The following is a 13,095-nucleotide window of genomic DNA, read 5'->3' as shown; positions in this document are numbered from 1 at the left end:
AAAAGTTTTTTAAAAAACAACACTTTGTTGGGTTTTCGGTCATCTACATTCTTTAATTTTTAACGAATGGATTCCCAGTAGTGACTCCCTCGACTTAGAATTATAAAAGCCGTTCTATCAAATGCTGATCAAACACGTAGTACGTCGGGTTTGTGCAGGGTCTGGAGGGTTTAAAGCTTTAAGATTCTCTTGCTTGCCGAGATTTAAGCCCACCGACAAGAGAAATAGCAAAAATGGATGATCCAATTCATAGGCTAGAGTTTGAGGTTAACAATAAGGAATACGTTCAAGAAACTGCTGTTGAAGTTATGACAAACAACTGGTTCCAAAACGGAGAAGAAACAAAGAAGACGGACGTAAATCAAGATGCTAAAGTACAAGGAGCTTGGAATAAGTTTGTAGAGCTTTGTACTTCAACAACGATGCATGGAGTGGGGAATATCTTTGCCGAGGAAGAGAAACCGTTTTTTCAGTCACCGAGAAGGATTTTTTGGTTTTGCGCTGTGCTGGCGTGTGCGAGTTTTAGCTTTTATGAAATCTCACTGAACATCAAGTATTATCTTGGAAATCCAATCAATACTGTCTTCAAAGTTGAATACGCTAGCGAACTAACATTTCCCGTTATTACTCTTTGTAATAATAATCAAATCCGCAAGTCTTGGGCCATGAGTTCTCCGTATATGAGAGTAATCCAGGCTTACGCAGCCAAACCTGGCCAACGAGGGTCATCGATAGACTGGAACTCGTACAACTGGACTGGCTTCAGTTTTGACAAGTTAATGTTCAAAGCAGGACATCAAGTGAAGGATTTAGTGTTACAGTGTAAGTGGAAAGGAGCTCAGTGCTCTGCTGCGGATTTTACACCAGATCCTACCTTTCTTGGCGGATGTTTCGCGTTTAACTACAATCAGTATTTAAAGATAACCGGAACTGGGATTGACAATGCTTTACACCTTGTGCTTAACGTAGAACAAAATGAATACGTCGGAAATCTCCGAAGTGGCGCGGGTTTCCGATTGCTTTTCCGAGAAGCTCACGAACCTCAGAATACAGATCGATTTGTCATCGCTTTACAACCGGGGACGCAGACTTTGATTCCGTTGACCCTGAAGAGTCTTAAAAGCCTTCCCGCGCCTTACGGAGAATGCGAAGACCAAGATAACCTAAAGATGTTCAGTAAATACAGCGTTACTGCGTGTGTCTATGAATGCCGGGCCAGGATCGGAGGTGAAAGACGTGGATGTCGAGAAATGTACCCCGCCGGTATTCAAACAGATATTCCTATCTGTCTACCTCAAAAATACAGGGATTGTCTAAACCCTCTGATAGTGGAAATCAATAGTAAAGGACTGTGCTCGAAATGTAAAGCACCATGTCAAAAAAACAACTACGTACCTAGGATATCGTACTCTCAGTACCCAGCCAATCACGTCGCAGATCACATGGCAGAACAAATGAACACGACTCGTCAGTTCATCAGAGACAACTTCCTTGAAGTCAATGTTTATTTTGAGGACATGGTCATTGAGACCATGGAGCAACAGCCGGCCTATTCGCTGTCTAATCTAGTGGGTGTCATCGGCGGAACTTTGGGAGTTTTTATTGGTGCAAGTATTTTAACGGTTTCAGAATTCCTTGAATTTTTCATTCTGTTAGTTATCTCAAAACTGAAATAGACTTTCTGAAACAAAGTATTTTAGACAGATAAATGACATGGAGCTTTGCGCAACATCTCCCAAAAGTAAGAGGATAATTTTGCGATCGTTTTTCCATTTATTATCTATTATTTCTTCATCTCAATTTCATATTTATTAGGCAGGGAGAGAACAACACATGGAATCAAACCCTCTAAACTAACTATTCGAACTGACGTTATATAATAAAAGTCAATCTTGGTGTATTTTCCCCTGAATTTGTTTTTAAAGCCACGACAAAAGGCGATGGTTTTGGGAGACACCATTGACCAGTCAGCATTAGCCTCGTTTTTATGCGCAAAAGTTAAGTTCTTGATTACTGGGATGCCTGGGGATGCAACTCCTTCACGCGCTTCAGAGGGACGCCTTCTGTTGATGTAATTTCTAAAATAAGCTTTGTTCAGTTATAAAGCACGCGGGCGTTGGCAGAACACGAGAGAAGTGTTAGGAAAAGCACGACACGTATACGTAGCGGTGTGCTTCTCGACACTTCTCGAGTGTTCTGCCAATCCCCAAGTGCTTTATAACTCCACACAGCACAGCAAGCAAGTTTTTTATTTCTTTTATAAAATACAAATTGCAATGACCTTTATTTTGGATAGGAGTTACGCAATTGCCAAAGTGCGCGACCGTTCTGTGTGCTCTCATAAAGCACGCAACCAATAAAAATGCGAGGTTTATAACAGTTATTTTATAATTGAAAATACTAAATGGCAGTTTCTTTTTTTCCCCAAGGATTTTCCTCTGCTAGCTAGATTTCAATTTGACGGATTTGGGTAAACAGGAATAGCTTACTCAAAAATATTCTAAATCCAATATTTTTTAAATCAAATAAGAAAAACGGAAAAAGGAGCAAAAGCGCGAGTAGGTATAATGTTTAGGTCACCCATCCAATTGCTAACCTTCCTCAACCGGGCTTGACTTGATGTCTTGGATATGCCAATGTTTTGTCCACTGGTCCACGGTTTCAAGAAATTAGCAAAACAATAGCCTTGAAAACAATGCACCGGATAGACTAGACTTTTTAACATTAGTTTTTCAACCGATTCCGTGCGTGGCCGAGATGCAAGGGATTAGCCGATATGGTCTGGGGGCCGGCTGGTCTCTCCCCTGATGTTTCGGCTAGAACATTTTCTTGCGTAATTCGTACACCCAAGGACAGAAGGATTTAATCGCCGTCAGGTCCGAAGTCCATACGACGCCTCAGCTCTGCGGATGTCTCGGGGGTATGGCAAAGTGGAGTCGTATTTTTTAAATTTCTTTTGGTGAGTTCGAATCCCATAATATCCACAGAAAAATTTTCTTTTTCTTAATACATTTTTTATTAGATTTAAATCTTCCACAATATAAAGGCAATCTTTTAAGTGAAAAATATTTATTACTAGTCGGTTGCTTATAAACCTGTATAAGTTCGATCAGACGTTATCAGTAATATAAGCAATATTGATTCGCGAAAAGTAAAGTATGCTTTCCTATATTTCCAGGCAAAGTTTTCTGACAAGAACATTTACTGCACTTATGGATCTTAAATTAGTCCGCAAAGGACTAGTAGGTGGTGCCGTGAAGACTTCTGGGTACTATTGCACAATTTCTGCATATTCTGACAACGAAAATAAACAGCCACCCCAGTAAATAATATAATAACAAAGGATGGTAAAAAGATAAGAAAATTAATTGATGATTCTGACTGAGAACATTGGGATATTTGATCTTGTTGCGTTATGGCGCAAGATCAAATTCACAAGCAGTGTGCGGCACAACGCAAAACTGTTTATTTTATAGGCTATAAAGGGTAGAACCTGCAAATATTTTAATATTATGTAGAGAACACCTTAAGCGAGAAGATCGTCTTAGACAAGTTAAACGAAATCATTATTTTCTGTGAAACATTCCATTATCTTTTGGCTAATATTGCAACGAGGCATCTGTGCATGATACAGGCAACCCAGTAAACACCTATAAGGCGTCTTGTTAAAGCGGTGGGTTTTGATAAATAAATATCCAGGAAAAAAAACATTTGCAAAAAATAATTAATTTGTATCTTAACTCAGACAGACAGTTAGGAGATGATGAAATAACAGTTATAGTTCTATATTTGTCATATTAGTTAGCAATCGACTCCAAATATAGGATAGTACGTCATGGATAATACGAATAGGGTTTTTAGGAATTTACTATATGTCCAAAAGTCAAATCTGGCAAGCCTTCATTTCTTTAGTTCCCGGATTTACTATCGAGGAATTCGCCTACAGTACTTTGTTGTTCTTTCTTAGATGTATTTTACTATCTATTGGGAAATTTTACGAAAAATCGTTTAATGTCCTATATTTTTTTGTACAGATTTTAAGCTCATCTTAATATCTTTACTCATAATGATAATTCTTGATTTAACTCTTTGTAAGGGAGAAAAAATAAAATAAAATAATTCCGATCGAAAAAATACCTAACCACAGGGAGCCCTAATTATTATCCTACAGCAATCGATCTCTTAGCAACAACTTAGATATTTTTTCTGCGTCTTAAAATGATTTTAACAAATTAAGAATATTTGTATTGTAGTTATTGGATGAAAAATGATAATTTAAATAGTCGATATTTTTAATTTATTACATATTGTCAAGGCAAGCTGGAAAGGCTCCCACAATGCACATCAAAAGAACAATCAGATCGTCACTATAAACAATAGGGTGGAGAAAGTAAAAGTGCTATAAAAAATTCTTAAACAGCTTTAGACCACCTACTAAAGCAACACTTCTTCCGCTTGTAAAACACTTGCAAAGATGAGTATTAAGATCTCAGGAAAGATCTCTCTCCCAGACGATTCGCCAGCCTCTTTCCCTCCCAATTCACAGTTCAAGGTGAAATTTGAAGATGTAAGCATTGCAGATGCCCCAAGTGTCATCCTTGGACAAACGCTAGTCGATCTTTCTTCCTACAGAAAAGGATACCCGATTGAGTACACCATAGAATGTCCAAGACCTACGAACTGTGGCCCTTTCTTTAGCGTTTCAGCAGTCCTTACCGTCGGATGGACTCCAGCTCCAAACTCACAAGAATGGGTTCGTCTTGGAGATTATTTGACCGATACGATGTTCAGTGTCGAAATACAACCTGGCAAGACTGAATACAAGCGAGATTTCCACTTGATTCATTATCAGTAAAGAAAATTCTGTAAGTATTTCTATAGTAATTTTCAATTTCCTTGCTATATTTTGCTCTTTACTTGTGATCATAAATTCAAAATATAAAGATAAACTTTATCTTATATTAGATTATAAATTTAAATTATGATATATGATATTTTCTCATTTCATTTTCGTTTTAAATTTCATTTTATTTTACTTTTCATTTGCTTTTAGTCACAATGCACTAACTGAGTTAATGATTTTCCTCTTCCTTGATTTATCTGTGATTTTTTAGATAATTATGTTCTTCTGTAACAATAAATTTGTATGATAGGATTTGAATATTAATTTAATCTCTTCCATTCAGATCTAATTCTTTTCATTATTTCTGAATCTTGATTTTTCCTATTGTCAAAACCACAGGCTAATTACGTCTGTTAAGAATACATCATGCTGGGTGATTTAATTTTTTTTCCTAGGAACTTTTACACAATAGGCCAGGTGTTTGTAATGACAATATAACACAATTATTATAATTAGAGAGCATTTGTTGTATGTCAACACAGATTTTACATTGCATTTTCATATGAAAGTTCTCCTAGAAGACCGATTCAATTCCAAAATATATAGTTTGATATCTTTAAGCTTATTTTGTACCTCTAGGATAATTTTCAAACTCTAGCAATTAGAATTAAAAAATTATATTCGTAAAGCATTATCCATAAATATCATTAAATTGAAATATCTGACATGTTTAATTAACGGCGTATATAAAAAATGAATGAGATTTGGGAATTTTCTTAAAACAAACTCCTTTTATAGATATCTATATTACTAAGATACATTGACTATTGAAAATAGAATCTAAATAAGTATAAATACAAAGCTCTTGAAAATGTACTAAAATGTTTTAAAAAAAACCTTCAAATTTTATTGATACCCTGAAACAGAGTTAATAGAGTTAATATTAACTCTGCCTGAAACAACCTCTGGGCTGATTAAGGCTAGCTCTGTGACAGATTGATCAAATTGGAAATAAACTGGATTTTTTGGAGGGAGAAAAACCTTGAATGAAAAAAGGCACCTAACAAATTATATGACTGACAGATATATCATGCCGAGACCAGGAACCAGAGACCTCAGAGGACAAAGGTGAGCCAAACCACACCACCGTTGATGGTCTTTCTCTACAGAACGTCCTTGCAATCAGGATGCATGGATGACATAGTGCTGAGATCGCTTGCCACTCATCAATGTGACCCATGTTCGAGTTCCCCCTGGCTTGGTGTCGTATGTGAGTAGAGTGGCTCATTGGTTCTCTCCTGTGCTTTTAAGGTTTTCTCAGGGTTTTTCTACCTCCACAAAAATCAGCTCCTAAATTCTAACTTGATCATGAAACGAGGGCCACAGGTTTGTCAATCACTGGTTGAAAAAACAAAGACAGCAATATAGGGGTCTAATATCTTTTTGGTATTTATATATCTGTTATTAAATTTTCAGTCCATTGGCGTACTTTGTGTTGGATCACTAGCTGATTTCTAATCTGTTAAAAGAGACCATAAATTAAATAATCTGAAAAAAAATTTTAATTTGTAACACACATATATCAATTCATTCAATTTAACCTATTAGTAAATCAAATAAAATGAGAAAAATGTATAAAATGCACCAATCTGGTTCAACAGTCAAACACAAAGCATCCATTCAAGGCTACAAGGTTCAAATTTAAAACTACTTTGCATTCTTGATTGAGTCCTTAGCATAATATGACAACTGATGTATGGAACTTTTGGAAATCCTGGGTCAACACCTTGGTTGGGATTCCTGTGGTGTATAGAACACAGGAAGACCAATAACATAAAATAAATGTTGTATTTTTTAAAGATGTAAAATGAATGTATTGGTAATTTTAATTATCAAAGATGTAAAATAAAAAAATGTGAATAAATAAATAAATATTGGGAACCTCTACAAACATGGCTATCAATTTTGTATTTTATAAGTAAATTTATAAAATAACTGTTATTAATCTCGCATCCTGATTGCACGTATGCTTCCTTTGCATTTCATAAAAGAAATAAAAAACTTGCTTGCTGTGCTGCATGGAGTTATAAAGCACTTGGGGATTGGCAGAACATGAGAGGATTGTTAGGACCCGGGGGGGGGGGGGGGGGTACTCCCATATATGGTCTATACGGGGATGATCCGCTGAACAGGGTATGGTTTTTCAAGCTTCTTGTCATAAACAGGGTATGCAATTTTACTCGAGTTCCAAGTTCTTCCTGATTTTCCTGTCATTTCCAGGGTTTCTACTTTCGTATTGACCGAAACTGGTTATTATGGTCGTAAAAAAACGATACGCGAGATGACATGATAATTGAAACAGGAACTCAGTGCAATAAATTATATCTTTTGTCATAAACAGGGTCTACAAATTTGAGTTTAGTTGTCATAAACAGGGTACCCCTTTCAGAATCCCAGCAGAACACCCCTACCCAAATTCTGGCGGAGTACCCCCCCGGGTGTTAGAAGAAGCATGACGCATATGCGTGTTTTATAACTGCACAAAGCACGTGCTTGCATTTTCTATTTCTTCACTAATCTATAAAAAATGAATAATTTTATTTTTTGTCAATGAGCAAAGATTGAGTGGCTGCTCGGTCTACCAAGGCCAGAGGCTCTTGTATAGGCTTTAAACACCATATCAAATTGAACTTCAGAAGTTTTTTTTTTTGTGGAGGGAGGAAAACCGGAGAACCCAGAGAAAACCTCTTGAAGCACAAGAGAGAACCAATAAACAACTGTATTTACATAAGACATTGAATACAAGAATCCAATCTGTGAGATGAAGCATTAGCATCTCATATTAGCATCCCAGCATCTTGCTTCCATAAATATTATTAGACTCTTTTAGCTTGGGCATCCATGTTTTCTTATTTCAGACCACATCTCATTTCCTTGAGTATTACTTCTTTTTCAATTGAAAAAATACTGATATGATGAAGGTGAGTGAGAAAGAATTACTCGTGTTTCATGAAACAACTTCATTTTCTTTAATAGTAAAATTTGTTCCAAAAATACTAAAGGAATTATTGAGACACATTTTTGTTTCAAATTGCTTCAGAATTTATAATCAAATCTCATAATTTCTTAAACACACAAGATGGGCTTCCTGTGTAGCTTACCATCGTACCTTGAAATAATCCCGCACCCACCCCTCCCTCTCTCCAAGAAAATTAAAACGAGAACCTACCATCCAAAGGACTTGTATAAAGGAAATCTCTTATGATGTTAAAAGGGATTTAACGCTAAGACTCAAGGGTTTAAAAGATTGACTTTTGATAGTTTCGTCAGTCTGTCTGGTGCCAGATTCGTGAGAAAATACCGCTTAGACGTGACTGCTCTTCATGATTCAATCTAAAGGAAAGGAATTACCGAGATTCCTAGAATCAAATATATTGATTTTTATAACGAGCGGTGATTTTTTTATGTTTTAATACCTTTAACGCCCGATAATCTCAAGAAGGTTCTTTGCTTTAAGCGTTCTTTCTTTAAGTGCGCGTTACGTTCTCCGCGTTGCGCAAGATCTTTGATCCTTCTCATCCGCGATCCATCATTGATAACGTTTTTACCGAGAACCAAAAATAACGAACTTTCTTCCGCGCGGCGCTTCCTTCCTCCACTCCTCACGGGGGAAAAGTAAGAGCGTTTGCGCGTAGGTTGAAAATACACATTTTTTTGAGTTGGATAAACAATTTGTGCCAAACATCAAAGCCATGATAAACAAAAGATGTTCCTACCCAAGCTAGACCACAATGCATCATGTTGGCTATCTCAGATGGTCTATGCTGGGCGCGCTGAAGGGCGGGAAAGTATATTTGCAAGAACTGTCTCAAGCTTTGCGCTCATCATCAGTTAATCATGATCAGCCAACAACTCCCAGGGCTTGAATGAGCGCGACTCAGCGCAAATCTAGTGAGGGGGAGGGGAGGGTAGGGGGTTGAGAGGAAACAATTGTGGTCAATCAGTCAATCAGTACGCCGCTTTTATTTGTTTATCGATTTTGCAAGACTTTAAAATACTGCCTTTAATTGTGTAGGTTTTTTTGTGTGTGTTTCAGTATGCAAATCCCTTGTATTGGGCTTTAGTTTTAAAAAGCTGGATTATTTTTTTGAAAAATAGATGTCGCGTCTTTGCGTGCGCATCTAAACTTGACAGATTACGATATCGAAAGACAAAACATTTCAATAAGGCCGTTTAAAAAGGAAAATGATTATTTTTAAAATGAAAAATCAAACAGATATAAAAGACTACCTATATCGCTCAAACCTCAAGCAATTTTTTCTCTTAGTCGCGTTACATTCGTGAGTGAGTTTTTCGGTTTTGTAATAAGAATGCGCAAACTAGAGTTTTGTAATGAGGACGGGAAAATGGACTTTTTTCTGCCTCCGGGAAAAGAGCGCGTTCCGTGCTTACTACGATACTGATCGTATTAATGGAACTATATATCTATATATAGAGAGATAATACATTAAACGCACTCGTGTGTAGTAGTTTATCTTATACTCCCTGAGGAAGGACGGTTTCATAAATTACACCGGCTTTTATAAAACATTTTTTGAACGATTTTGTGCAAGCGTGTCTCTGTCGTCTCTGATATAAACATAGCCAGCCAATCACACGCTTATATCTCAAATATTTTATAAATATATAAAAATTATATAATACATCATACTCACCCGTGTGTATGTAGTATAGTCTATCGTACTCTCGGGGAGGACGGTTCTAAATAACATCGGCTAAACGTTTTAGTATTCACAAATACGTTGGTTGGGCAGTTTTTGATAGGCGGGTATCTGAAGAGTGTGGTGTAGGTGCGCATGCGAAGTTTTTTTTGTTTTTTGTTGTTTTTGTTTGCTCATGCGTGCATTTCAGCACGTTTTCTAAGAATTTTGAAGAGTTTGAGTGAGAAAATAAATGTTTGTTTTCTCCAAGTATACAAAAAAGTTTGAGAGTATACTTTTGTCAGACCAAGATACTGTATTAACAAACACAATATGAAAGAATTAGCCTTAAGTTTCAAGCATGGACACTAAGTTTTGATATTTTGTGAAGTCCAATTTATCAGGCATGTTTGAAAGTCAAATTTACAGACGTTTTTCACTCGTGTCGCTCATATATCAATAATATTGTAAGCTGTGGATTTGAACGACTGCGTCAGAAATGCTAGCTGGTGAGGCGTGGTGTAGACTCACTAGATTGTGGTGTAGGGATATGGCGTTCGTTTCTGCACGGGTTGCATGGAAAAAATAACAAAAGTGACGAAATGATTTAATGCGTTGACAAATTAGGGCCAAAGTAAGAGCAAAGCGAAATAATGGTTTCAGTTCTGTCAGAAATGGTAGCTAGTGTGATGTGAGAAGTGGAATTCCTTTTTGAACATTTTCAATTATTGAAATAGCAAAAGGAACAAAAAATATCGCTGTCTATAATTAATTCAGTGCATGGTCCATCAGCGGCAAAATCGGTCGTATATTCCTATGCCGGTATATAAAAAGCGTGGTGTAGGCTCAAGAGTGTGGTGTAGAGATGTGACGTTCCTTTTCACGCAGGTTGCACACAAAAAATGATAAAAAATGGTCATGTCTATAAAAAATATTCGTTCGCCATTAATTAGCGGCAAACATAGAAGGGTAGCCGGTTAGAAGCGTGGTGTTAATTCAAGAGTGTGGTGTAGAGATGTGGCGCTTTCCATTTTACACAGAATGCACGGGAAAAAGGATTTTTTTCAAATGGCCATGCCTATGATTCATGATTTCTTGGTCCATAAATGACAATTCAACTTCTAAATTCCAATTTTGGAATTACAGTGGATGAAGAGCTACTCTGTAGAAATGCCACTGCTAAATCCCATTTATTATTTTATATTATTTATTTATTATTTAAAATATTTGTCTGTTAAAAAGGTACCCGGTGAGAATGCGGCGCTAATTCAAGAGTGTCGCATGATCTAGAACTATTTCAGTCATTAATCTTTTCTTCTGTCAAACCCAGTAGAGCTGTTAAGTTCTTTTAGAAACGTTAATTCAAAGTTGATCATGAATCTACAGGTGAATGCCCGAGGGGTCTCCCGAGGGGATAAGACTCGACCATTACTTTCTACTCATTCAAAACGGATCAATCCGCAGTGATCAAGCAATAATATAATGTATAGCTAGAAGACGCGAACGATATCAACCATGTTACAGCTAATTGACAAATTAACTTGAAAATTAAATGAATTTTTATTGGATGACCAAAGGACCGTGATATTTGCTTAATAGGACAAGACTACCACGAGGTAATACTCCTATTACCGATTTATTACATTACCAAACAATACGCACCTAATCGGCAGAAACACCTCTTTCACTCTTTCACCTCGAGGCAATGCGTGCGCGCGCATGGCACTGTACTCTCGAACGAAACGCAAAAAAAAAAAAAAAAAAAAAAAAAAAAAAAAAAAATCCTTGATTTTAACCAACTAAAATTGGTAAATGAAAAAAGAAAACTGAAGTATTCTTTACAATGCAGCGCAGTTTATTACCGGAGTGTATTGTTTACTCAATGGCTAGCACTCTCAGAACGCGAAAACTTAGTGACAAAACTCGCTATCAAGTAATTCAAATTCAACCTCATTAATAATATGCTTTCCACTTGTAGTACGAGTCCGGAAACAGATGACTAGAATCAATAACTATGCTTTCATGTTCTAGAAGAAAAATATCCGCTATCTTGAATTCTTTTAGCCAGGCATTACTTATGTATTGATCAGTCCAGGGGGTCGTGAGAACGGTCAAATAAAGGGGAGAGTCAATCAAACAGAAAAAAAACTCTGGGATGAGCTATTTTCCCTGTCAGCCCCCAATTTATTGATGTTACGAAGAAGGGTAAAAGACAAAAGCGGGGGAGTGAAAAAAAATTTTTTTTTTCCCAAGCAATTTGCGCACGATATTTTTGCAACTCAGTTTTTCAGAAAAAATTTCATTTCTTGGCCAACGAGTCCAGTTTACGACCGTTTCTGTTTTCTGGTTTTTCTTTTCTTTTCAAACATTCCCCAGGGAGCATCAGTATCATTCATAATATGTCGAATAATTTTGGATGTTTTCCCACACTGTTTGAGTATTGTGTTTCGGAATATTAGCTCGTATTTTGTGTTACGGTCAAGCGTGCCAGCATTGTGTTGATCAATTACGGATCTCTCGCCTTTTGCTGTAAGGAAACCCAATTCTGTGGTTTTATTTATTTTCAGTTCAGGGCAAAGTTCGATAGAACACTGGTTCCTCTAGGGTCAAAAAGCTATCACACAGGCCTTTATTTTTTCTTTCACGAGAAAGTACTTATTTTTATAACGCCAGGGCATCTTTTTACATTAATTGTGCGATTCATTTGTCCAATTCGTTTCCATCAGTTTTTTTATCACTCTACCCCTCGAATATTGTACTTATCCTTTTATCTTTCGAAAGGTCAACATTGTGTTCAATATTCTCAATGTCCTAAAAGCCTTAATCTGTCGAATAGTCTAAATCTAATAGATCTTTATATTGGCTAACGAGGCTTTTGTTGGGGTTGGTCTTTAATGGGGCTATAATAGGCATCTTCGCCAGATGCGTTTAGAAGAGACCTTACCACATTGGCTAAAACCTGCAAAAATCGATAAAATCAAATACTAGCCGAAGGCTAAAGAGAAATGTTACTCTTTTTTGTACGAAAGAAACGCACAAAGTACAAAACAAACTGACCACCGTGCCAGGAACAAACGAATTTAAATTCATGAGCCAGCTTTGATGAGGTCAAACACTTCTTGCTGAGCATTTAGAGTCCACATTTCGCTTGCGTTGGGCGAGTTGATCGTTTGAGTGGCTAATAGGCCCCCCGAGGAAGCAGCCAAGTTGGCGACAAAACTACTTTAACTATGTTCATTTTTCTTAACTGTAAAATACTGATAGGTAGCCACTATTTTTGTCAATTAGTTTGTGATAGGCTCTCAGCCAAATTTTTGATGTACGGCCGCTACGTGACTCTGTATTTTTGCACTGATTTTCTTTGACATAAATTCCACTATCAAAGATTACTACAATAAGATCAATCCATCTTTCATCAACCTCGATAGCACTAAGTGAACTTCACGGTATTTATATTTAAAGAAAAGTTTGAAGAGCGGATTTAAGGTTGGTTTGCAGAAGGCGCCCGTCGACTCTTTCTAAAGAGCCCAGACTAAACTTTGCGATGATGAG

General features: G+C 36.8%; 2 protein-coding genes and 1 long non-coding RNA gene across 3 annotated transcripts in view; 2 read left to right on the top strand and 1 right to left on the bottom strand.

Moving 5' to 3' along the window:
* Nucleotides 1-13,095, bottom strand: part of LOC116306542 (uncharacterized) — a 163,559-nt gene that overhangs the window by 4,639 nt on the left and 145,825 nt on the right. The gene's annotated exons all lie outside the window — the stretch shown is intronic.
* On the top strand, nucleotides 37-2,363 carry LOC116296528 (acid-sensing ion channel 3-like). Its single transcript, XM_031704553.2, has one exon. It carries the CDS (start codon nucleotides 234-236, stop codon nucleotides 1,674-1,676), a length of 1,443 nt encoding a protein of 480 aa, XP_031560413.2. The 5' UTR covers nucleotides 37-233; the 3' UTR covers nucleotides 1,677-2,363.
* On the top strand, nucleotides 4,337-6,794 carry LOC148911485 (uncharacterized). Its single transcript, XM_089030093.1, has 2 exons — nucleotides 4,337-4,865; nucleotides 6,320-6,794. Exon 1 carries the CDS (start codon nucleotides 4,475-4,477, stop codon nucleotides 4,853-4,855), a length of 381 nt encoding a protein of 126 aa, XP_088886219.1. The 5' UTR covers nucleotides 4,337-4,474; the 3' UTR covers nucleotides 4,856-4,865; nucleotides 6,320-6,794.

The sequence above is a fragment of the Actinia tenebrosa genome, unplaced genomic scaffold (assembly GCF_029948245.1).
Source record: "Actinia tenebrosa isolate PJP-AT-01 unplaced genomic scaffold, QUT_ActTen_1.0 PGA_scaffold14__42_contigs__length_11649687, whole genome shotgun sequence".
NCBI classification, from domain to species: Eukaryota; Metazoa; Cnidaria; class Anthozoa; order Actiniaria; family Actiniidae; genus Actinia; species Actinia tenebrosa.
This window is presented reverse-complemented; position numbering and strand designations above follow the sequence as displayed.

What these genes read in the sequence shown, in the direction of transcription:
- LOC116296528 (XM_031704553.2), top strand. Translation starts at nt 234, where the DNA reads ATGGATGATCCAATTCATAGGCTAGAGTTTGAGGTTAACAATAAGGAA.
- LOC148911485 (XM_089030093.1), top strand. Translation starts at nt 4,475, where the DNA reads ATGAGTATTAAGATCTCAGGAAAGATCTCTCTCCCAGACGATTCGCCA.